Below are 24,564 nucleotides of genomic sequence, written 5' to 3'. Positions count from 1 at the left end.
CCACTCTCTCAGTAGGCTATATCTGGTGAGCGATACTATACATGAATGAAAGTTTTGTTTTAGTCAGAAAAAAAACAGACAGCGGTCTAAAAAAAAATGCATTTTATTGTACAGGATTGATGTACAATGAATAGCACAATTAAAAACTACAGGTTGCAGGGATGTAAGTACCTGATCCAAATTACAGCATCAATAAAACTCCTGAGGTACGTTAAGAAAACACACATAAACAAAAACCCTGTAATTGAACTCTGCTAAACATTAACAGATCTACATCCAACTAACAATGCAGTATATCAAATTAGATTACATTTATTTACACAACAAAGGACTGTTAAAATGTATTTTTTACATCTACCCGATGTGGAGGTAAAAGAGTCGTTAAGCTATGCAATAGGACAGGAAATAAAACAGAACAATAGAATAAATCAGTTTCTCAGTCTCACTTCATTACAACACATTTTCTATTCTTAAACACATCCTGATAAGCACAAAGGCAAGTTAAGGGGGTTGAATACTTTAAGGAGGAATTCTATAGGTAATTAATTAATGATATGCTTTTAAACTGAAAGAAATTGACTATGTTTGTCTTGGAGTTATGATTTACACTGTGATAATGATTAATGCCACTACGTAATTGACTAATTATATGTGAGGCATCATAATGGACTTCAGGTAAATTGTTACTTTTTATGAGTCTTGGTCTAGCCCAGATGTTTTTGTTGTTTGGCTGTTTTAAAAGATTTTGTGGATATTTTAGTTTTATTTGAAATTTTAAAATGTAGAGAGACAGAAAAGACATGCGACAAAGTTCCCGTCACAGTTGCTTTGAATGTGCCTGACACCCTGGCCACCTTCTTAGTGGTTATCATCATGTTTATGGATACAGTTGAGTTTTGTGACATTCACAGTCTAAAGTCTCTGCAGTTTGTTTCAGTTAGAGTAAGTGCTGGTTGTGACTGAGCGGCTTGTTTGTAGGTAGTAGGTTGCTGGTCGGGTGGTCAGCGTGCTGCGATGTGAGCCATCCACGGGTACCAGGGTTGACAAAGGAGAAGTTTCTGAACATTGTCTGGTCAACGCTGTTGATGAGCGTCCGGTCGGCACACGACAGCCGGGGCTTCTCATTAATAAACTCTTTGTCAAAGTTACTGCAGTCGCTGGGCGACGTCTGCAAGGGTGGAAGGGAAAATATTTCAATACACACAATGATGCGTACAATACACTACTGATTTAGCAGCTTTACAATCTGCTGTGAAACTCATTGTGTGTTGTGGCACAAACAATGTCACATGTTCAACATTACATACGAAGGACAGCTAACTGTCAGGATTAGTCAAGTATAACAACTTTTGTCAACATTAGTCATCAAATTATATAGGACTGCAACTAACGATTATTTTCCTTATTGATTAATCTGCCAATTATTGTCTAAATCAATCGTTGGGTCTAAAATGTCAGAAAATAGTGAAAAATGTCCATCATAATAGCCCAGACATCCAAGGCGATGTCTTCCAATGTCTTGTTTTGTCCAACCAACAGTCCAAAACCTAAAGACATTCAGTTTACAATCCGCACGTTCCAAAATTAACTTTTTATCTGCCAATGGCTAGTAAACTGATATAATTTACCGGCCAAAATATTTTGCAACTGGCCATAAAACTGCGTAAGATACGATGTCGTTAAAAACAATGTAATTACTAATTACCCATCGATAGACCTTTTTTTTTGTTGTTGTAAGGAGACTCAACTTTTATTTTAAAATGTTAATTGATATTACATCATCTCACACACACACACACACACACACTCATGGCTGTGAGGCTCTGCAATTTTATATTTATGATTCTTGACCCGCAGTACTTGCTTTGTAGTTCTTATATGTCTACGTATGTTTATTGTTTTGCACCAAAATACCAAAGCAAATTCCTTGTGTGTGTAAACCTGCTTTTGAGTTTTCATGGTCTTTAATCGATTCTATTTTCATACAATACATACATACAATATCTGCAGCTAGCATAGTCCCTAGAAAAAAATCAGGACCGCAAATTTGATTGACAAAGTGAGACTCTGCTGTGCATCAACTGTGAATGTACTTACTAAAGTTGGCCTGAAGGGCGGCTCCACCTGTCGTTGTTCCAGGGCGCTCCAGTCGGTGCTGCTGAAGAAATTGTGCCGTCTGATGTTTCCCTTCACTCCCAGGCGCTCCTCAGGCTCCCTCACAAACAACTGCAGCACCAACACACCAGAGATGACATACAATGACTGCTTTAGACATGCTTGGTAATGCACATACAGGTAGTCAAGTTTGAGTCACCAAAAAAAAAAAAACTGAATCTTTTGCCACTTCTGAATGTTGTTATTTTGTTTGGTCCTCCGCCGCTTACATTCTTGTTCCCGGAAATCGGACCCTAGCACCTCCTTCCTGATGACACAGGTCACGAAGGACGGCAAGCTATGATTGGTCATGGACCAATGTCTAGCCTGTCATGTCTCGCGGCCGAGTCACGTCAAGAATTTATGACTATAATCGCTTAATCTGATACAGTGACCATTTTAACAGACAAAAATATTGTGTAGTCTGAACCTGGCATGAACCTTCTTTCCATGGTGGCTATAAAGAGTTATAATTTGTAGTCATAAAACTCAAAGGTCAACCAGCACTTTTAAACCATGGGTTTCCATCCCAGATTTCCAGTCTTTCCCCCTTATTTTTTTGTTTATTGATTAAAAGATCTGTGTGGTTAATGTAACTATAGGCCTCACATTTTGTTGATCAATGTAAATTTGAAATCTACTACAAAAGTAGTACAAAAGAACAGCATGTAACCAACCAGTCATTAATTCTAGTTCTGTATTATACTCCCCCAACCCCCCGAAACACAACCATTGAAACACACACCAACACACAGTGTCTGACCTTGACCAGAATGTCCTTGGCGTCTTTGGTGAGCCAGCGGGGATAAACAGGGTTGTCTGTTCGTATGGATTGAAACAGCTCCTCTTCATCGCGGCCGTGAAATGGAGACTGACCGATCAGCATCTCGTACAGCAGCACTCCAAACGACCACCAGTCCACTGAACTGTTGTACTTCTGACCCAGCAGGATCTGATACACAATCACACACACATAATGTTAAAACAGGTAATCCCCAGCTCTGTTTTCAGTGTAGCTTTTCTAAATTTGCCCTAGATACCAATATGCAGTCTGACATCCACTGCTGTGCCAAGTTGGATAAAACTTCTTTCCTGAAGATATCTCAAAGTTGTTAGATGATTAGACATGCTAACAGGTTGGGTTTAGAGATCACAATTTCAGCGAGTGGGTCTGTTGGTTCAACCCTTTGGATCAAAGAGAAATATCTCTACTTCTATTTCATTGATTGGCATGAACACTACCTCTGAAACTGAGGACTGAATTCCCAGCTGCAGATTGAGATTAATGCTAACATAACATGCAAACATGGTAAAAGATAATAAACTACAGAGTGTCTTGGTACATACATTTTCAATTATTTAACCTTAATCCTACCGACTGGGGTATCCGCAGACCCCAGAGGTATACTGTTGGTCAAACTTGAAATTACTGAAAACTAAATTATACCAGAATCAAAGGATAGTAAATAAGCTTTTCTTATAGTACTAATGTGGATTTTACTTGGGATAAAAGCTGCAATTTGCACATTTACACATTAGGCAAATGAACTGTAACTTTCCTAAAGTAATAATAATCTGTTTTTTTCCAGATTACATTAATTTCATAATTTATTTCTTCTCGAAACATTATTAGTTAACATTTTGCTATGATGGTTGTTTCTTACAGTAGTTTCTTCTTGGGGTCCCCAGGGACCCAGTTCGGTAGCCCTTATATGTTAAATATGTTGGTATAATGAGGGTTAAAGCTGTATGTGATGGTTCTAACATATCAAAAACTAATGTTATTTTGCTGTTTGTATAGGAAGTTACAAAAAATTGCTTAACTTCCCCACATGAGTGGCCAACCATGTGCCATGGAGGGGCCAGCTGTCTGCATGTTTAAAGAGAAATGGAGAGAGGGCAAACTAGTGGACAATGGCGTCCTACCGGAGATAAAGAGGTCAAACCTGTCTGTTTTTAACTGGTGTTTTCCATCACCTGTCAAACACCTGCTATGACATCACTAATTGGGGTGTGGCCAGAAGTGCAACTTGCATGGAAGTTGCAGCCCATGCATTTCTCTACCATGTGTGATTCAGTGTTGCCCATTAATCTATAGTCTTGTATAAATATAAAGGTGCATTTTCATTATAACATGGTGTTTGTGGTCACCTCAGGAGCGATGTAGTCGGGTGTCCCACAGAAGGTGCACGTCCGCGAGTCGTCCTGCATGTTCTCCTTACACATGCCAAAGTCTGCTATCTTTATATGACCCTCAGAGTCCAACAGCACATTATCCAGCTTCAGATCCCTACAGAGGAACAGGAGGATATAAGCAAGACATACACAAATACAGAAAACAGTTCTCAGTTTGGCCTCTTGTGTGTTGTTTATCAGCAGTTTAAGTTATGTTTCTGGCTTATACTTTACCTGTAAATGATTCCTTTAGAGTGCAGGAACTGAAGCCCACAGATGATCTCAGCTGCATAGAAGCTGCAGGACGACACAAATCAGAGGGAGAGAATATACAAACATGGGGTGTGTTACTTTTGTCTTTCCTCCTGATTGTTTAATTTGCATCACTACCAACTGTCTCCGGTCAAGAAGTACAAGGAAAGTGAAAGAGACGGAATGACCAGATTTAGGACAGTTGTCATAGGAGACAAGTGCGCTTAAACACAAGCTGTACTTTAACTTTACTGCATTATAAACTTCTGTAATTGTCTGTTAAACATTATAGATGGTTTTTCAAAAGTGACCTTATTTTCTGTATTTGTATCTGAATTTGAAACGGAACAACAAAGCAACAAGTTTCGCAACAAGTTGACAAAGATATTTACTTCCCAACAACCGTGCATGGGGAAAATGATTCATCCCACCTAAACAATACAAAGTTACAGTTGTGCATCTTAACAGGCACCTATTCAGCATATTGGATGTTGTTCCCTTTGTCGGGATACATACGTGGCTCTGTGCAAGTCAAACTTGTGGCAGTTTTGGATGTGGAACATGAGATCCCCACCATTCAGATACTCCATCACGAAGAACAGGTTCTCCTAGACACAAAAATCCAAAGAGGTCAGGGCTGTAGTTTGCTGAGAAGGGTTGAAGTGAATGTCTACACAGGAGTTCTGAGCATCCAAGCATGCATGGTTATTACCTTGGTCTGGAAAGTGCAGTAAAGGTGCGTGAGGAAAGGGTTTTCCCAGGCCAAAGAGAGGACGCTCCTCTCCACCATGGTGCACTCAACGTCATCGTCCATCAGCACCACATCCTTTTTCAGGGCCTTCACTGCGAAAAACTGCCCACTTTTTTTCAGCTCAGCTAAAAATACCTGGAAACACAGCAAGAACATCTAGAAACTGCTGTGGTTGGACACTTCATATTTTCCTTACCTGTTGTCCCCCATTTCTAACGCCCCCCTTTCTCATACTGACGCAAAAACTATGCTGCCAACATCAAAGCAACAAGAAATCTGTGGGTTTTTTTTCTGTGGAAACTGGCTACACAAACAAGTCTGACCACAAGACTCTCAGTGTGCTGTGTGAAAGCTTTATGTTGTTGAGAATGACTAGAATATCACTGATGACAAACTAATGGAAAAATGTTTCCCCTGAAGGTGTTCTAAGTTATTTCTAATAACTAAAACAAAAGTAATGTACTTTTTGTTCAGCATGTGCTGTTTGCTCAGTTCTGATGTAAATCCTGTTCTGTGCTTTTCTTTTCTTCTTTGAATCAGATCATCTCCTGTACCTTGCCAAAGCTGCCTTTCCCAAGCATCTTGTGCAGGATGAAGTCATCAACGGTGAATCTGGGTTGGTGATCCTTCCTAGGAACAGCGTACAGAGGCTCTTCGTCTGTCAGCACCTCAGCGATCGACCTGCTGATGTCAGTTGGTCCGTCCCACGAAATACCCTGCAACTCTGCAGGAAGAAGCAGGTCAGGAAGCAGGAATGGGAAACAAACACATGATATTAAAAAAAAACTATCAAGAAGAAATGACAAGCTTGATGAGAAAGAAGATTTTAGAGGTTGTGTACCTTTGTTTGCAGGTGTAGCTGTTGCTGGTACACCAGTTACTAACCCAGACGGAGCACGGACCATTCCTGGCTGCCCAACACCTACTGGACCTTCTCGACCAATAATTTCAGTTTCTTTGGTGCTTCTGGCCTAAAGGCAAAAGGTAGGACCAGCATCAGAGTGAGGTTTTGGGGGTTTGATACAACATTTATTTTGTTGACCATGTAAAAAAAAAAAAAGTATTCCGATGGAAAAGCCTTTGAAAACAGCATTTGCACCATCTTGAGATACTTAAAATCCAACACCAGGAATCAGAAGACCTTAAAGCTGCAGTAAGCAAAATTATTTCATTATAATTTTGGTTGAAATAACTAATTTTGACCATTGCATGTTACTAACAATATTTAATTGAAGGGTTCCTTAAAAAAAAATGTGTGTGAGCGCACGCCCCTTTATATTTAGGTTTTTTTAAAAACTGGACCCGTTCTGAATCAAACAACCAATTGAGGTTACCTAGCACGTAACTAGCCAATCACAGCGACTCTGTACAAACAAGGGTCATCCGGGTTCTATGTGTTTTGGTTCCTTCCTCTCTGCTAGGCTTGGCGGTGCGCACGCAGAAGTTATCTATGGCAACTTATAAAAATTTCCAATACCCCCTTTTTAACAACACACCTTAAAACTCTCTTAAACGTTTTGTGTATGGGCCAGTACACACCATGCTCCAGTACATACTAATACAATTATTTTAGCTGTCTTAGCAGCATCAGGGCAGGTTCACTGAGGTGGGAGTTAATGGGGAAATACTGCACCATATTAAGGTGAAAGCACTTTTCTCAATAGCAATTCCTAAAAAAAAAAAAAAAAGTACATATTTAAACATTTTGAAAGAACAGAAAATGTGTTTGTCTGACCTGCTGTTTACTCTCAATGATGGCCAGAGCTTCGGCCATCAGTTTTTGGTTGACCCCACAGAGGTTGGCTACTTTCTTCTGGCATTTATGATGGACGTTCATGCTACACTCTGCACAGAAAACACAGCATTACCACAGTTTGCCACGTAATAAAAATATGCCATTTGAGAACACAATTTTGTATCTATAAAGGACTTGTCACATTGTCCTATTTTCACACGTTTGATGCAACAATACTTTGAAAAGGGGATGTTACGCTGTGTATGCTAGATAAAGAATATTATTCTTTTAGTTGGGCCAATGAATTGCTTCATTTGTTTACTGAGAGAATTACTTTTTCTGTTACAAATTCTGTTTGAGAGATTTTTACTGTACCCAAATGCTAACGCCTTGTACACATTGACTGCATCAGCATTTTGACTTGTATTGGAAATCTGCTTAATTTCACACGGAACACTGCATCTTCCAGCTGTTGTGGCAGCTGCAGTGTGTTTCTGCATATTCCTGATGGGAAATGTTGAAATATCTGCTGTTGTGCTAGCTGTTGGTAATATATCATGTCATATTGTGGACTAAATTATTGTTGCTGTCCAGTGATTTCTAAATTTAGTGATTTTTAAGTTCTTGGATAAACTGAAGGATTAAATGTTCCTTTACGGGCCCAAAAAACATTCCTAGCACTTATATTTCATAAACCAATTTGACAATCCACTGACATCTGCATGTCCTCTGCCTTGTCTAGCACATTGTTCTAGCACATGTTCCTCCAAAGCTGAAAAATGGGTTGTTTGTCTCATGAAAAGTTGCTGTTTTGTATTTCACAGGACAGCAACGTTAGATTACAAATATGTTATTATGCTATTTGTTTGTGGCTGTTTTTATTCAATGTCTTTACACTACCACAGTCAGATTATTAGTGTGTAACCTGAGCTGTACTGTCTTATAGAAAGCCAAATCCAGAAACAACATTAGTGAATTTCTCCTTCATGGCAAAGGGGCAAAAGTTTCTTTTAGGCTCGCTGTGTTCAATTAGTAATATCAGTTGTGTTTACAAGGTGGAACCCTAACCCTACAAGACATAAGTCCAGTTTCTCAACACAACAAGACACACAAAACCACAGAAATCATAAAACTCCCGCCTCTCACCCTCACATTTGAGCCCCTGCTTGGCGAGGCCCCACAGCAGAGTACCACAGTGTTCACAGAAAGTGGGACTTTTGTAGTTGTAGACTTTAAACCTGTGGGGCATGTCGATCTTGAAGCGCTCCTTGTGGATCTGCAGCACATACATCATACAGCTTATCATGGAGGCCCTAGTACATGTTTAGCCTTGCAAACAGGTCTGCCAGACCTTGGGACAGAAGTAAACAAAGCCTAAAGCAGCGGTAGTAACACTTCCTGTATCCAAACAATGGGTGGCAGGTCTGTCCTTTTATACCGTGTATTACAACATGAGGTTTTGCCCTCTCTTTTGGTTTCATGCATGTGGCTGAGGAGGAAGTGAAACGTGCGCAAGAAGATAAAAGCGCATATGAGACAAAAATGTCTGGTGTAATTATACCTCTGTATGAGGTGACTGCTTAGTAAGCATTATAACCACAAGTTTACAAATCTCTTACACACGCTTTATCAGAAACCTCCGGATTTAACTCGGAAAAGATGACACTGTCATAGGGCATTTATTTAAAACAATGAGTGTTTGTAAAGTCTGAAAATCAGTGTGATGCAGATACTTACCATTGTTTCTTTACTGTTAATGGCTGAACCAGTGCATTTGGCGATTACTTTGTCTATGCATTTTTTGTGAATAGCTGCATTACACTCTAAAAGACACAAAGATGACAGAGTTAAGACACATGGGAAAGAGGTAAGAAAGCATCATTCAAACTTGGCCATCCAGAATGTAAGTGGAAAATAACGTGACACTAACCTCTGCATTGGTAACCCTGCTTGTTAAGACCCCTGTGGTGGATAAAAACAGGTGAAATGACTAATATGATAATGAAGAAAATTATAATTTGGTGATCTGTGGTATCTGAGTTTGACGCGTACCAGACAAACTCTTTGCAAACGGAGCAGAAGGTCGGTTGAGGGAAGAACGTGGCGCTGAACTCATGACATTTGACAACATGAACTTTAGCCTGTTTGATGGCACCTCGCCGCTGATGGAGGGCGAACAGACCCTCTCTCTCTAGTTCGGACTCGGGGTCTCCCTCAGTCTGACCTGCCGCATCTGAAACACATCATACAACCTTTTATTTAAAGAAGAAAATGGATGCAAAAGACATGTTGAGCTAAGGTTTCTCTGGTCAGAGTGATTGCATACTGTCAAGAAAATTTCACACCTAGATTTCGATTTCTCACCTTTTGCGGATCAAGAAGTGGTTTTTTTTTGTTAGTCTACTGTCTCATATGGATGAGTCAGTCTTCTCTGTTGCAGCACCACTTTGTGATCTAGGCTTAAAATTTTTGCAGTTTAACATAGAAGCTTTGCCTAGTGTATTGTGAAAAGATGAAGACTTTAAAACACAAATCATTTACGCGTCCCTAGTAAATTGATAGGTGTGATTAAAAAGCAGCTCTAAAAATGGATTGTAAGTTTTAGTTGATTGACAAATTGGTAAAATCTGCATTTAATTCAGGGGTTACCCTAGGAAATTGATTATCGGAGGTGGTAAGATAGTTTAGACAGCCTTATGTACATAATAGGTACTGTATATGTTTGTTATCTTTGTTCTGATTTGTTATCCTTGTTATGTCTGTCTTTCTGAACATTGTTCTTGGAACTGTGTGTAAGCACCTTGAGAGACACTAAAAATTCCTATGAAGGAGGAAACATACTTGGCCAATAAAGCTAATTCTGATTCTTATTGATTTTTTTCTAGATTCTGTCATTTTGTATAGATGTCGTAGAACCTCTGACTCTTGTATGAGTTTTCTGGTACAGTGCTGCTTTAATTGATTACTGCCAAGTGAACGTACTATGTAATTGATCAATCACCTGCTGAGCTTAATCAAGCAGATTCTGATGCATCTCATTTCCTCATCAATGTAGTTACTAGATGACTGTTCAAACAGTCGCCTCACTCATTAACTATGTGGCTTTTGCAGTGTGATGTAATAATAATGTCTTCTGACATTAGTGGAGGGGTTTTTTATTTCAGCGGAGGCAGAGCACCTCAACTATAAAATACTTTTGGGTTATTATTACATTTTGGGTTATATGAAGATGGATAATCTCATGCCTGTGCATTACAGTACAGAGCTGGAGTTAGGACATGTTTAGCCTAGCTTAGCGTAAAGACTGGCTGCAGGAGGAAACCAGCACCTGCATAGTTTCCTTATTTACGCAATTTATATTGTTTGTTAAACCCATACATGAACAGAAATGTAAAAAAAAAGGTCAATTTGACACAAAGATACCAAACCTGGCAACTTTGCTGTGATGACAACATTCAGTTCTAACACAAACCCCCCACTAAAACCACAAATTGTCATCTCACACAGAGATAAACAAAATAGTAATTTTGGTCCCGTCAAATTTTAATAATTAATTCACAATCATAATATACAATATATTTTAGTGATAGTGAAAAGCGATACTTTTCCGCACCTTACTAAAAGCTCTGTGGATGTATTTTTTTATTTTTTTAATATTCGTCTACATAAAAATGTTGTCAATATAACTTTTAAATTGTCATGTTGAAATGCCAGGAAATGGTACACTTTCTTGTTTCTGGCAGCAGCACTAATTTGTTTTGAATACATTTTTAAAAAAGGGACTTGGTATTAGACAAGCTATTTCTGGGAAGACCACAGCCAAGAGCACTAAGCAGTAACTAACATTTCCTATTTGAGTAGACTTTACAACCTTCAGATCATAAAGATAACTATCTCTTAATTTCACTGTCAGTTTTACAGTTTTTGTTTGGGCTATTGATTTAATTTGGTCGTAGTTTCAGCTACAAACTTTGTGGAAGAAGGTTGAGTTACATAGGTTTGAACCACTCACCGCTTTTCTCCAGATAATACCTGGCCTCCATCCGCAAGCGGCCCAGTGGCTTCAGCTCCAGCTGAGACAAAAAGAAACAGAAGGAAGAAACAAAAGCAATATATTAGAAATTCGTGAGAACGAAAAGGGAAGGATGTGGATTCAGGATGATGATGCATGAACCGTATAATGGCGAAACAGTGCATGTAATTATATTTGGGTTCAAGGAGACAGACTGTCTGGCACATACAAACACACACATTCGATTCATCATCATTCATTTTCATTTTGAAATCTGAGATGAAAATAGAAGGAGAAGATACATGTACAGTTTTCATTTTAATTAAATCTACTGTGAGGTAAAAAAAAAAAAGAAAAGTGGTTTATTGCTCTAGAATGAATAATTCTTGCTCACAAGGCAAATTTCGCCCTGAAAGCAATGAGTTTGAAGGTCTGATAATTACTTTTATGAGTTGTTTTCTTGTGACTAGAGATTAATTGATCTTGATGTAACAGATGTGGATTTCTCGTAATCACCCAACAATAAGGCTGTAATCATGAACTTATTATTTTGTCATCTCATAACAACAGGGCAAGCTTTGTTTTCTTGTGATCACGAAGTAATTATTTCATAGTAACAATATAACTGGTTTCTTTTATTGTGATTATTAGATAACACACAAGATTCTAGTATAACCAATTGTTGATGAGAAGACAGCTTGTCTTATGTCAAGATTACGAAATAGTTATTTCATATTCATGAGCAAACAAAGCTGGTTGTACAATACAAGAAAAAAGCCATGGCCTGTCTGACCTTCCAAGACAATGTCGTCAAAGATACAGTGGAGACCTTTTTCACTGCAGATATTTTGACTTGTCATAGCAGGAAAAGCACAGGTGTAGCTTATAACATTAATAATGGCAGCATTCCAGTTATGTTTTCCAGTTCTTGGAAGTACACTTAGATGAAACCCAGACATCAGTAGTGTTATTAATTACACCTGTGCTTTTCCTGCTATTACAAGTTAAAATGTCTTCACGGGAAAAAAGCCTGTTGGTTCATTTTCTGGGCAGTGCAGGTGATGACGCTTACCACCACAAATGGAGTCAGCCCATTTTCATTTTGCTGTAATAGCCAAACAGCTGGCCCGGGAGTACAAACACTGAGAGGCACACACACCCACTGCACTAACCCAGATCTCCAGCTTGCCGTTCTCCTTCTTGCATCGTGTTGCCAGCAAGTCCAGAGCCACCGTGGCCTCAGACTTTAGCTCTGCTGTCCGGTCCTTCACCATCACGTGCATGATGCGACCGCGGTGAACGTGGGCATCAAACGTGGTTCTCCACGGCGGGTACATTGTGGGCTTCTTCTGCTTGTACACTTGGCCCTTTTCTGTAAAAAACAAAAAGCAATAAGGAGAACAGACACTTCTTTATTGGATGGCTCTTTACTTTGACCTTTTGTGAGCAACAGATAGAAATAAGATGAAAAAAGAGTTCCACTGAGCAATTTTCACTTTGACTTTCACTTCAATACCTAGAAGGCGTGTGCATCAGCAAATTAAATGTCTTCTTATTACAGGGTAGAAGTTGTGACAAGATGCAACCATCACTGGTGAGTCTGTTTTTTTCCCTGGTCAGACACTTATAGAATGAGTCTGGATATGTTCTATATTCCTCTAATTGACAACAAATCCCATTAAAAGACCAAAACCAACAATGAATTGATTCTACTAACAATTGTTGTCTGTGTAGCCAAAGCCTGATACACAGTATCTTATTCCTCTGTGTCACAGAGCTCCATTGCTATCCAAAAACTATTAAAAATGCGTCAATAAAGAGCTTAATATTGAAATTTCAGATGATTATTGGTAGGCCATGTGGAAGATACACCATACAGCCACCAGTTCACGGACATGGAAATCTCCTGGAAAAAATAATATTTGTTTCTTTATTGCATCAAAGGTGAAAAGTAAGCAGTTACACAGACGTCAGAAATGTTGGAGAGAGTGTGGATCATTTGATGTAGATCTGTTAGTAGCAAGTCAAAAAGCTATTACAAGGAATTGGGGGAAGGTAGGACCACCGACAAAGGACCAATGGCTAATAATCGTTTAACAAATATTCGTAATGGAAAAACTGACACATATCTTGAGACTACAAGAAACACAACTGGAAGAAAAATGGACATTTATACAAGACTCAAAATGGTGACATCGGAACCGAACTTAAAATAAATCAACAAATCAGCAGAACTGTATGAATAATGGAAAAAATGTGAGTGAATTTTCCATTTTCATTGTTTCATGTTGCAAATCTTTGCAAATAAAGATCTAACATCACATCATTGAGCCACATTGTTGCACTGGCTGACATGTTCCTTCATTATCATGAACACACAAACTAGTTTATTTTGACTCAATCCCACACACACCGTCCTGCTGCCCCAAATACTCACTAGAGCACCAAATTTGGATTAATCCGCCACTGAAAATAGTCCCCTAACAAATTCACTTTTTATTTCCGTTTGAATCACAGACGGGGTAAGAAAGTTGTAAAGCTTCGAGAGACTTGCATTGTTGGTTTTAGTCTTCAAATGGGATTTGTTGACAATAACAAAAGTATAGAAAATGACCGGCCTTATCCTTTTAAGAATACAAAGATTCACAACTCATAAGTTTTGATTAATAACATCCGGAAGGAGATGGAGAGTATACCCTGCCAGTGACGAGAAAACCGACACCAGGAATTAATCTGGGCAAATAGGATGAATGTATAGTGTGTCAGGGGATTAGATGCTCTTATACAGTCCCACGCTGTCATTTAAAGCTGAAATCTCTGAAGCCTTTACATTGTAATATGGCTATCAAGTGTTATTTAGATGTTTATAACTTTACAGTCTTATTCTCCTCTGTTGTCATGGGTAATACATTTAGTTTGCATTGCAGGATGTTGGATATAACTTCTGTACATTTGACCACCTGACCAGCAGACCTTTAGATTTTTGATCGCATCACATGGCCAGAAAAAAACTCCTCCTGGCCTTCATAATTGACATCTGCTGATTTTTATCTGCAATAACATCCCAAATATCCACTTACATAACAGCCACATGCCATCCTGCTGCTTCAACAATAAAGCCTGCTAAGCTTTTTACTGCCAAAGTGATCTGTGGCCTTCTCCGTCATTGGCTCATCGCCTATCTGTCCACTGGCTCTGCCAGCTGCCGTCTTTGCCGGTTAAAGCACTCAGAGAGGAAAAAATGTCTGTTTCTCCCCAGACACCCAGGCTACATCAGACAGTTTCCTTGCAGCGTTATGCAGACTGAGAGGTGACATATTTTGGTGTCAGCCAGTACTCAGTCAGTTCCTGTGTTATTCTGTGGAAAAAGTACCAAGGTGACGTTTAGACTTAGGTGTGCTCTCATGCCTCTGCTGCTTTGTAGGAGTTTACATTTTCCTCCTTTTTATGCACTGTAGCTTTATTATGAAACATGTTTAATGAAGACATTAAATTGGAGTTAGTTTGAGTTGTTTGCTTTTATACAAGAAGTTTCAAACCTGCTCAGGTATAAACACACCACAGCTGGACCTGGTCCTGATTCCTAAATCCTCACTAAACAAAATATGAAATCCCTTAACTAAAGCAGGTTTGTGTGGGTTTAATTTTGTGTCTATATTATGCAATCAAACAGAATCAGTTTGAGAGCAAAACTGTCCACACTGCAATCAAAAAATGTTTTATTGCATGTAAAATATATTTAGTTTGCTGTTGAGCTGAATCTCCTGGGCGGGACCTACGCTGAAAGATGTAAGACACGTCTCTATTGGCCAGTCGTAGAAAAGGTTTCAGTCGTAGTCATCTGGACACTGTTTTCACAATCAAGACGTTTCGGCTCCCATCCGGAAGTCATTCTCAATTGCGAAAAATGATCTGAGAACTCAGAAATTTAAGCTACTCTTGAGTTCTCAGACCATTTTTCACAATTGAGAATGACTTCCGGATGGGAGCCGAAACGTCTTGATTCTGAAAACAGTGTCCAGATGACTACGACTGAAATACGACTGTATTAGCAAGAATGTTATGTTTGAGCAATGCATTGCTTTTGTTTAATGATCTGTGATATTGTAATGGGTTAAAAAATACATATTTTGTGAGCCTGTAGCTGCTAGCTTAGCTCAAACAGCTAGTCACTCGCTGGTCATAGGTACATTACGTGCCCAGGCTGCCTTACATCTTCAGTGTAGTGTAGATCAGTGTAGATCCCTCCCCACGAGATTCAGCTCAACAGCAAGAAAAACGTTTAGATTCGTAAACAAAACTTTTGGATTTGCAAATAAACATTTTTGATTCACATTGATAAATTATTAATCACAAATTTATTTTACTTGCAATAAAACATTTTTTGATTACAGTGTCAATAGTTTTGCTCTGAAATCTTTTTATTTATTTATTTTTTGATTGCAGTGTGGAAAGTTTTGCTCTTACATAAAAAAGACACAAAAGTAACTCCATAGGTTTGCCTCATTTGAATCTGATTCTGAAAGTGGAAGTTAACGAAGAATGGCCCACTGTTTGACTACAGTGACAAGCTGTCAAACAAGATTTCCCATTAACACAGGGGGGATATGAACAAAACAAAAAAAGGAAACTGCAAAGAACAAGTTGTGTTATTGTACATGCAGCCACAGGGATACCTTCACTGTCCTGCTGCTGTAAATACTCACTAGAGCATCAAATGTATATTAATCTGCCACTGAAAATAGTCCCCAACAAATGCACTATTTACTTCTGTTTGAATAACATTTGCTAAAATCTAACAGTGCCCAGCAGGTTTAAAAAATTACCCTTTTATAAAAATGAAACTAAATATCTGTGAGCTCTTTTTAAACATTTACATCTTTGGAGGGAACCAGTATGCTTGGGTAGGGAAGTCATTAAGTATTGAGTGACAGACAACACATCATTGTTTTTTGGTCTTTTCATGGGACTTGTTGACAATAATAAAAATATAGAATATTGCCAGCCTTATTCTTTAAGGAAAGAGCTTATGAACAAGCTTGTGGTACATTTAGTATAAAAAAGCATCCTTTAACAAAAACGTTAGCTAAGGCTTGTTGTAAAATCTCTGTAGTGAAACACTACTACTATGTTTACTTGATACCTACAGTACATGTATAAATGGCATTTTATATTTATATTATTTTATAGACTAAACATTTAAGGTATTAATAAAAAATAAACTTTAGATTAATCAAAAATGAAAATAATCATTGTTTTCAGACCTTGTAATCTTTATTGTACTGGAATAGACAAAAACAGACAGGTGGAAGGAAGTTAACTCAGCTTCCATTGAGTTGAGCTGGTGAGTGGCCAATCACGACGCTTACTTTATATTTGAAAATAAAACCATGAAAACAAAATGACATGGGGCCTTTACTGCTGCAGTTCTGTAAAAGACTTGTGCTTTGCAGAGTCAAAGAAAAAGACTAAAAGAGCCTGAACACACTCAACTCAGCTGTTTATTGAAGCTTTACATCTCTTTTATTTGAAGATGAAATCAGCCGCAGTGAGCCAGAGTGCCTTATAGGGGCTATCTTTCTCATCATCAGCTCTTAATTTCACAAACTGGTGGCATGGTGCCATTGAGCAATGTGTCTGTCAAAAACACTGAAACCTCTTAAGCTTATTTTCTGTGCTGTACAGTTATATGCTTTTAAGGGGATACTGAGGTAAAATCTAGTATTGTTTGTAATGTTTCACTTAAATATTGGTCATGTTTATGAATAGTGGATGTGTTCATATATCAGCACTCATTTCATGAGTTGTATCAATATATGATAATATTGTCTATTATAAGTCCAGTGTTTTCTTCCTCTTGTTACTGTCATTCATGCATGAAAAAGATTTTTATCTGAGGTAAAGTGAAACGAAACTAAATGACATTGTCCCCCCAGTGAGTCAGAGTTAGTTAGTTAGTGTAAATGAAACACACATATACAAACAGCCTCTCTCTGTTGCCTCGTAGGGCCAGTCTTGTGGTTTTACAGAGGAAAAGAAACATCAGAACCCTCCTCTTTCCTCACAGTGTCAGTCTGTTTTTAGCTCTATCCTGCACTCATACTCACCAGTGGTTAAAGATAGCCAGATGCAGAACAAAGATATCTGCTCTGAGTCTGTTATCACGCTGGGAAGTTTCCCAAAGTTGTGACAATGAACGTGAATCTACAGCCGCAATGAAGATCTTAAAAAATGAAGGATATTTAAAAAATATATTGACCCACTCGCATTTACAGTACTATCTTTATCCCTAACTATATGGAGCCTGCCATACTATACCTCAGATCTCCTGACAGTGTTACAGTATATATACTTAGCCTTAGTTGCCTTATAAGCTACAGTTACTATATGACGGCCAAGTCATATAGTTCTGTAAGTTTTTTAAACTGAGTGAAAATAGCTGATTCTCTAAGAAAATATTTAAAGATAATCTTCAAGACTCCTGTTATACTTTACTTTTGTCATTGGCATTTTGCACTGTAATCTACTGTCAAACATAGTCTAAAAATAAAGATACTATGTCTACATTTCTATATTTATTCCACTGTTGTTACTCACTCCCTTCCTAACAATAATTTTGCCTAGACCACAACTGATTTTGAACAAAAGGTCAACAAATGCTGAGATGTTGGTCTAACTCAGGTGACATCACAAGTAGTGCTTTAACAATTAGTTAATTAATCGATTAGTCAATACACAGATAATTAGTTGCCAACAATTCTGATAACTGATTAATCGTTCATGTCTGTTGTCAACCAAAAACATCAAACATCCTCTGGTTCCAGCTTCACAAATGTGAGGATTTGCTTTTTTTGTTTTATGTCATTGTAAACTGAATATCTTTGGGTTTTGGACAATTGAAGATGATATCTTGGGCTCTGGGAAACTGTGATGAGCATTTTTCATAGACTAAATCACAAAAAACAATAATCTAACTAGCCTTTTCTTGTTTACACCTGTCTCTCTCTGTGTATATATTTCACACACAGAAATAAACCCAAGCAGTCACTAACCTGTGTCGATGGCCTCCTTCATGTAAACAGCGCAGTACGGGTTCAGCACCTCTTCATGGTAGGCCAGACCGGGATCAATCTCAAAGTTAGAGAACCCAATTCGCAGGAAAGGCGACATGGCTGCAGGTTTTTACTCTCTGACTGCCGCGCAAATATCCAAACAACCTCCAGGAAACCTTGCGATGATGCCTTCTTTGCAAAGCAGTTTCAAGAGATACGGTTTTGGTGTCGCTGTCAACCACCTTTCCTTCACCGCAGCACACGCCGACTGGCCCTTTTCCTCCAGAGGAAAAAGAGGCTGGCAGGGGAAGAGGAGGCAGAGGAGGAAGGAGGTTTGCTGTTTTCCACCCTTAACACTTTAAACAACCTGAGAGAGGAGGAGACAGAGAGAGAGAAAGAAAGAGATATATCATCACCTGTGACACCGTAACCACAAGAGCTGGCTGACTGTGATCGAGTTTCCCTGCAAATTCAAAACTTTGTCTGCTTCAGCTGGCTGTCGAAGCAGGGTTTTAAACTAAGTCGACAACATCTCCCCACATGGAGACCCCTGTACAAAAAATCTCATCAAAAGTATCTATTACGTCGGGACAGGAAACAGTTGTTTACACCTAAGTTGTTTAAACCCAAAGCAAGATAACAAACCAGCCCTCTCTAACCTGAATGCAACTAAAATAAAACCACCCACCCATACCTTCAGGACTTGTAAACACCAGCTGCCACACTTGGCAGAGCCTTTGAGCACCTTAAAAAAAAAAAAATATATAAAATACAATAATCTCTCAAGAAATCTCTCCAACTTTGCTTTGTTTGATCAACCGCAAAAATAAATACAGTAACCACTTGTGCTGCCTCTACTGCAGCTGTTTTGATGGCCCAATCTTCGACTATGTGACGGTCGATGTGATATTTGAGGCCTGCCGGAGAGCTGTGTGTCTTTTCGTGCATTTGTGTGTGTGTGTGTGTGTCAGTCCCAGTGGTGGAGAGGAGACTGGGAGATGACTATTAATAGAGCTGAAATACTAAACGCAGATCAGGAATATACGACTGCATGTGCCTGAGTCTGCAGCACTTGTTGTCATCGTCAGAAGCTGGCACAAGTCACCTTCTATACTGTAAACCTCGCTGACCCTGACTCAGTGGTGTCATGTGAATAGATAGACATAAAAACATAGAACAGTAGGTGGATGAAATATTTATATTTTGCCAATATTTTGTGCCAACATTAAACATCTTAAAGGGGACCTATTATGCTCATTTCAAGCTTTATATTTTTATTCTGGGATTCCACTAGAGTAGCTCTGCATTATTCACAGTTCAAAAAAATCCTTATTTATCTTATTCTGGCCTTTTATGCAGACCCTCAGTTCATCCTGTCTGAAACGAGCCATTTTAGCTCCTATCTCCTAGCTCCCCCTCCCTAAAAGCCCACTTTTGGCCAACTTGATGAATTTACTGTTTATCAGACCACAAATGAGAATTAGGTTGGAAAAACGATAGACACCATCAAAGTGGAGTGTTTCTGCTTACTGTACAAAAACACACAACTTTTATAACTTTATTCACTGATGTCTTTCAGCTGCTCTGCCTCAACTCTCTGTGATTTACGGAGTTAACTGATGGAGATATAGCTTTAAAGTAGCCGCTAACTGCTGCTAACTGTAACGTTAGCTGCCGTTAGCTCAGTTAGCCGTGCAGCCAGTGGTCCTTTTAGCTTAGCTGACTCTGCCCGGATCAGGCAGGAGTGTTGTCTACACCGCTAGCACGAGCTTTGGACCACCGGGAGGAGGAGGTTTTCAGGCCCGGGCTCTGAGCTCCCAGTCCAGGCATAGTCAGCTAGCTAATAGCGCTAGCTGCACTGCTAACAGAGCTAACGATAGCTACAGTCAGCAATAGTTAGCAGTTACTTTAGCAACAACTGAAGGAATCTGTCCATCAAGAAACTAACTTTCCTTCACAACCAATAAAGCACTTTCTGCGAGACATACTGAACAACCTCCAAAAACTTGAAAAGGAGTCCTGAGCAAAGTAGTCTCCACACTTCATTTTAGCGCTATGAGCAGAGCAGTCGAACAACATAGACTGAACGAGCGGGTGGATGGCCGCATCCCATCCTTGTACTTCGTGGGCGACCAGTGCCTGGAGCAGATAATGAGCACAGATTACCTTTTTAAAAAAAATTGTTTATTCTTTATTGGCCCGAAGGAGCGACGTGGGGCCGTCCTCCCGTGGACCCACCACCCGCAGGAGGATCCGTAAGGGGCCGGTGCAGAGAGATCTGGGCGGCAGTCGAAGGCAGGGGCTTCGCGACCAGATCTCCGGACACAGAAACTGGCTCTAGGGACATGGAATGTCACTTCGCTGGGGGAAGGAGCCTGAGCTTGTGCGGGAGGTTGAGCGTTACCGGCTAGATATAGTCGGCCTCGCCTCCACGCACAGCCTGGGCTCTGGAACCCGTCTCCTCGAGAGGGGCTGGACGCTCCATTTCTCTGGCGTTGCCGGGCGGGAGAGGCGGCGGGCTGGTGTGGGCCTGCTCATAGCCCCACAGCTCAGCCGTCACGTGTTGGAGTTTACCCCAGTGAACGAGAGGGTCGCGCGTCCCTCCGCCTCCGGGTGGGGACAGGTCTCTCACTGTTGTGGCGGCCTACGGACCGAACAGCAGTGCAGAGTACCAGGCCTTCTTGGAGTCCCTGGGAGGGGTACTAGACAGTGCACCACCCGGGACTCCGTTGTTCTACTGGGGACTTCAACGCCCACGTGGGCAATGACAGTGACACCTGGAGAGGGTAATCGGAAGGAACGGCCCCTGATCTGAACCCGAGCGGTGTTCAGTTGTTGGACTTCTGTGCTAGTTACAGTTTGTCCATAACTAACACCATGTTCAAGCACAAGGGTGTCCATCAGTGCACGTGGCACCAGGACACCTAGGCGGAGGTCGATGATCGACTTTGTTGTCGTATCATCTGACCTCCGGCCGCGTGTCTTGGACACTCGGGTGAAGAGAGGGGCGGAGCTGTCAACCGATCACCACCTGGTGGTGAGTTGGATCCGCTGGCGGGGAGGAAGCCGGACAGACTTGGCAGGCCCAAGCGTATCGTGAGGGTCTGCTGGGAACGTCTGGTGGAGCCCTCTGTCAGCAGGGTCTACAACTCACACCTCCGGGAGAGCTTCTCCCAGATCCCAGGGGAGGTTGGGGACATTGAGTCCGAGTGGACCATGTTTTCCACCTCCATTGTCGATCGCGCGGCTCGTAGCTGTGGTCGCAAGGTTTCTGGTGCCTGTCGCGCGGCAATCCCCGAACACGGTGGTGGGCGCGGAAGTAAGGGATGCCGTCAGGCTGAAGAAGGAGTCCTATCGGGCCTTGTTGGCTCGTGGGACTCCCGAGGCAGCTGACAGGTACCGGCAGGCTAAGCGTGCTGCAGCCCGTGGCGGTCACAGAGGCAAAAACTCAGGACTGGGAGAGGTTCGGAGGCCATGGAGGAGGACTATCGGTCGGCCTCAAAGAAATTCTGGCAAACCGTCCGACGGCTCAGGAGGGGAAGCAGTGCTTCACCAACACCTTGTACGGTGCGGGTGGAGAGCTGTTGACCTCGACTGGGGATGTTGTCGGACGGTGGAAGGAATACTTTGAGGATCTCCTCAATCCCGCTGTCACGTCTTCCGAAGAGGAAGCGGAGGCTGGGGACCGGAGGCGGACTCATCCATCACCCTGGCCGAAGTCACTGAGGTTGTTGGCAAGCTCCTTGGTGGCAAGGCTTCGGGGTGGATGAGATCCGTCCTGAGTATCTTAAGTCTCTGGATGTTGTGGGACTGTCTTGGCTGACACGTCTCTGCAACATCGCGCGGCGGTCTGGGACAGTGCCTCTGGACTGGCAGACCGGGGTGGTGGTCCCTCTGTATAAGAAGGGGGACCGGAGGGTGTGTTCCAATCACAGAGGATCACACTTCTCAGCCTCCCCAGTAAGGTCTATTCCAGGGTACTGGAGAGGAGAATTCGTCCGATAGTCGAACCTCGGATTCAGGAGGAGCAGAGTGGTTTTCGTCCCGGTCGTGGAACACTGGACCAGCTCTATACTCTCCATCGGGTGCTCGAGGGTTCATGGGAGTTTGCCCAACCAGTCCACATGTGCTTTGTGGATCTGGAGAAGGCATTCGACCGTGTGCCCCGGGCGCTTTGTGGGGAGTGCTCTGGGAGTATGGGGTCCGGGGCCCTTTGCTAAGGGCTGTCCGGTCCCTGTATAACCGAGCAGGAGCTGTGTTCGCATTGCCGGCAGTAAGTCAGACCTGTTCCCGGTGCATGTTGGACTCCGCCAGGGCTGCCCTTTGTCACCGGTTCTGTTCATAATTTATATGGACAGAATTTCTAGGCGCAGTCAGGGGCCGGAGGGTGTCCGGTTTGGGAACCACAGGATCTCATCTCTGCTGTTTGCAGATGATGTCGTTCTGATGGCTTCTTCAAACCAGGACCTGCAGCATGCACTGGGACGGTTTGCAGCCGAGTGTGAAGCAGCTGGGATGAGAATCAGCTCTTCCAAATCTGAGGCCATGGTTCTTGACCGGAAAAGGTGGTTTGCTCTCTTCGCGTGGGTGGGGAGTCCTTGCCCCAAGTGGAGGAGTTTAAGTATCTCGGGGTCTTGTTCACGAGTGAGGGACGGATGGAGCGTGAGATTGACAGGCGGATCGGTGCAGCGTCTGCAGTGATGCGGGCGCTGTATCGGACCGTTGTGGTAAAGAAGGAGCTGAGTCGAAAGACAAAGCTCTCGATTTACGGTCAATCTACGCTCCTGCCCTCACCTATGGTCATGAGCTTTGGGTAGTGACCGAAAGGACAAGATCGCGGATACAAGCGGCCGAAATGGGCTTCCTCCGCCGAGTGGCTGGGCGCTCCCTTAGAGATAGGGTGAGGAGCTCAGTCACACGGGGGGAGCTCGGAGTAGAGCCGCTGCTCCTCCACGTCGAGAGGAGCCAGCTGAGGTGGCTAGGGCATCTGATCCGGATGCCTCCTGGACGCCTCCCTCGGGAGGTGTTCTGGGCATGTCCCACCGGGAGGCGGCCCCGGGGAAGCGCTGGAGGGACTATGTCTCTCGGCTGGCCTGGGAACGCCTCGGGATCCCCCCGGAGGAGCTGGAGGAAGTGTCTGGGGCGAAGGAAGTCTGGGAGTCCCTGCTTAGACTGCTGCCCCCGCGACCCGGCCCCGGATAAGCGGAAGAAGATGGATGGATGGATGGATATTCTTTATTGATGAAAGAATTCTCATACAAACAATACAATCAAATAAGTCATCAATACAGATGAGCGCAGATGGCTGGACCGATCATCATGACATCCGAGTTAGGCTGACGTCACGCAGGCAAAAAACGTTGGAAACCTAGTGTTCAGAGCAGTCTGAAGCCTGAGGTTTTTGCTCACAGGGATTACTTTTATATACATTTATCTCATTATTTGAAACTTTGGCCATGTTTAATATGAACATCTGACATGTAACATTATATATATGACAGAAAATAAGGAAAAGCTTAATAGGTTCCTTTAACATAGAGTAGTAGAATTACTGTAACAGGTAGAAGTATCATAAACTTAATTATCCAAAAAGTACATATAAGTATACAGTAGGTATGTTAAGTTTTAAGCAGTATTTTAATGTTGTAGGTAGTCTAAGTGGTGCTAGATCTACACTGTAGTATGTCATTGTGCTGTTGGGTAGTTTAAAGCTGCACTGATCAATGTTTTTATTTTGTATATGACATATGGATCAAATGAATGAATGAAAGTGAAATCTTTATCCACATAGTAACTCGTAAACTAAGTACTACTAGTAAGCATAACATTTCCCTCTGAAATGTAGTGGGATAAAAGTAAGTCTCTCAAAATAGAAATATATAAAGTCAAAGAACTATTATCTCATAGCTGTATATAAGTACAGTATTTACTTCTAACCTCTAACTGTGCTGATTGTTCAGTTAGTTCAAGTTATTTTGGTCTTATTGCGTTTATGAAAAAGCATGACCTCTAAGAGGCACTATTATAATTCATATTACAGGTACTGTAAATACTAATCCTACGAGGTTTACGCTACCTACTGATGTTGACAGCACACTTTTTTGGTGGGTACTACAGAAGATATTTATCACTGTTATCATCTGTTTGGTCAGATTTCAGAAAATTTCAGAAAACAGTACAAAAATGCTGATCACAATTTCCCAAAGCCCAAGCTGACATCTTAAAATTGCCCTTTTTGTCTGACCAACATTCCAAACCCCCAAAGTATTCAGTTCAATATCACAGAAGACAAAGAAAACCAGCACATATTCACATTTGAGAAGGTGGAACCAGTTAATTATTGGAATTTGTGCTTTAAAAAATTACTTAGTGATTAATCAACAAATAAAATTGTTGCTAATTAATTTTCTGTTGATCGACTAAACAATTGGCT

At 41.3% G+C, this 24,564-nt stretch overlaps 2 protein-coding genes across 3 annotated transcripts in view; one reads left to right on the top strand and one right to left on the bottom strand.

Annotated features, from left to right (window-relative positions):
* Positions 1–24,564, top strand: part of tbc1d30 (TBC1 domain family, member 30) — a 96,357-nt gene that overhangs the window by 31,203 nt on the left and 40,590 nt on the right. The window contains exons 16-17 of the transcript XR_006376834.1: positions 5,873–6,072; positions 6,186–6,316. The gene's annotated coding sequence lies outside the window, so the exon portion shown is untranslated. The remainder of the gene's footprint in view (positions 1–5,872; positions 6,073–6,185; positions 6,317–24,564) is intronic.
* Positions 88–24,564, bottom strand: part of prkcq (protein kinase C, theta) — a 29,674-nt gene continuing 5,197 nt past the window's right edge. The window contains exons 1-18 of one of the 2 annotated variants that reach the window (XM_044186232.1): positions 18,826–19,582; positions 18,132–18,498; positions 12,252–12,451; positions 11,080–11,140; positions 9,120–9,300; positions 8,998–9,029; positions 8,805–8,890; positions 8,214–8,343; positions 7,068–7,177; positions 6,174–6,303; positions 5,887–6,056; positions 5,294–5,467; positions 5,098–5,189; positions 4,564–4,626; positions 4,306–4,444; positions 2,918–3,106; positions 2,098–2,226; positions 88–1,168 (exon numbers count right to left, since the gene is read on the bottom strand). In XM_044186232.1, coding sequence (XP_044042167.1) covers positions 938–1,168; positions 2,098–2,226; positions 2,918–3,106; positions 4,306–4,444; positions 4,564–4,626; positions 5,098–5,189; positions 5,294–5,467; positions 5,887–6,056; positions 6,174–6,303; positions 7,068–7,177; positions 8,214–8,343; positions 8,805–8,890; positions 8,998–9,029; positions 9,120–9,300; positions 11,080–11,140; positions 12,252–12,451; positions 18,132–18,249 — 2,235 coding nt within the window. In that variant the 5' untranslated portion in view covers positions 18,250–18,498; positions 18,826–19,582 and the 3' untranslated portion in view covers positions 88–937. Of the gene's footprint in view, positions 1,169–2,097; positions 2,227–2,917; positions 3,107–4,305; positions 4,445–4,563; positions 4,627–5,097; positions 5,190–5,293; positions 5,468–5,886; positions 6,057–6,173; positions 6,304–7,067; positions 7,178–8,213; positions 8,344–8,804; positions 8,891–8,997; positions 9,030–9,119; positions 9,301–11,079; positions 11,141–12,251; positions 12,452–18,131; positions 18,499–18,825; positions 19,583–24,564 lie in introns of those variants that run through there. The other variant, XM_044186231.1, reaches the window with a different exon arrangement.

This window comes from Siniperca chuatsi, linkage group LG23 (genome assembly GCF_020085105.1).
Source record: "Siniperca chuatsi isolate FFG_IHB_CAS linkage group LG23, ASM2008510v1, whole genome shotgun sequence".
Lineage (NCBI taxonomy): Eukaryota > Metazoa > Chordata > Actinopteri > Centrarchiformes > Sinipercidae > Siniperca > Siniperca chuatsi.
Note: the sequence above shows the minus strand (reverse complement) of the source record. Positions and strands in the feature narration are given on the sequence as shown.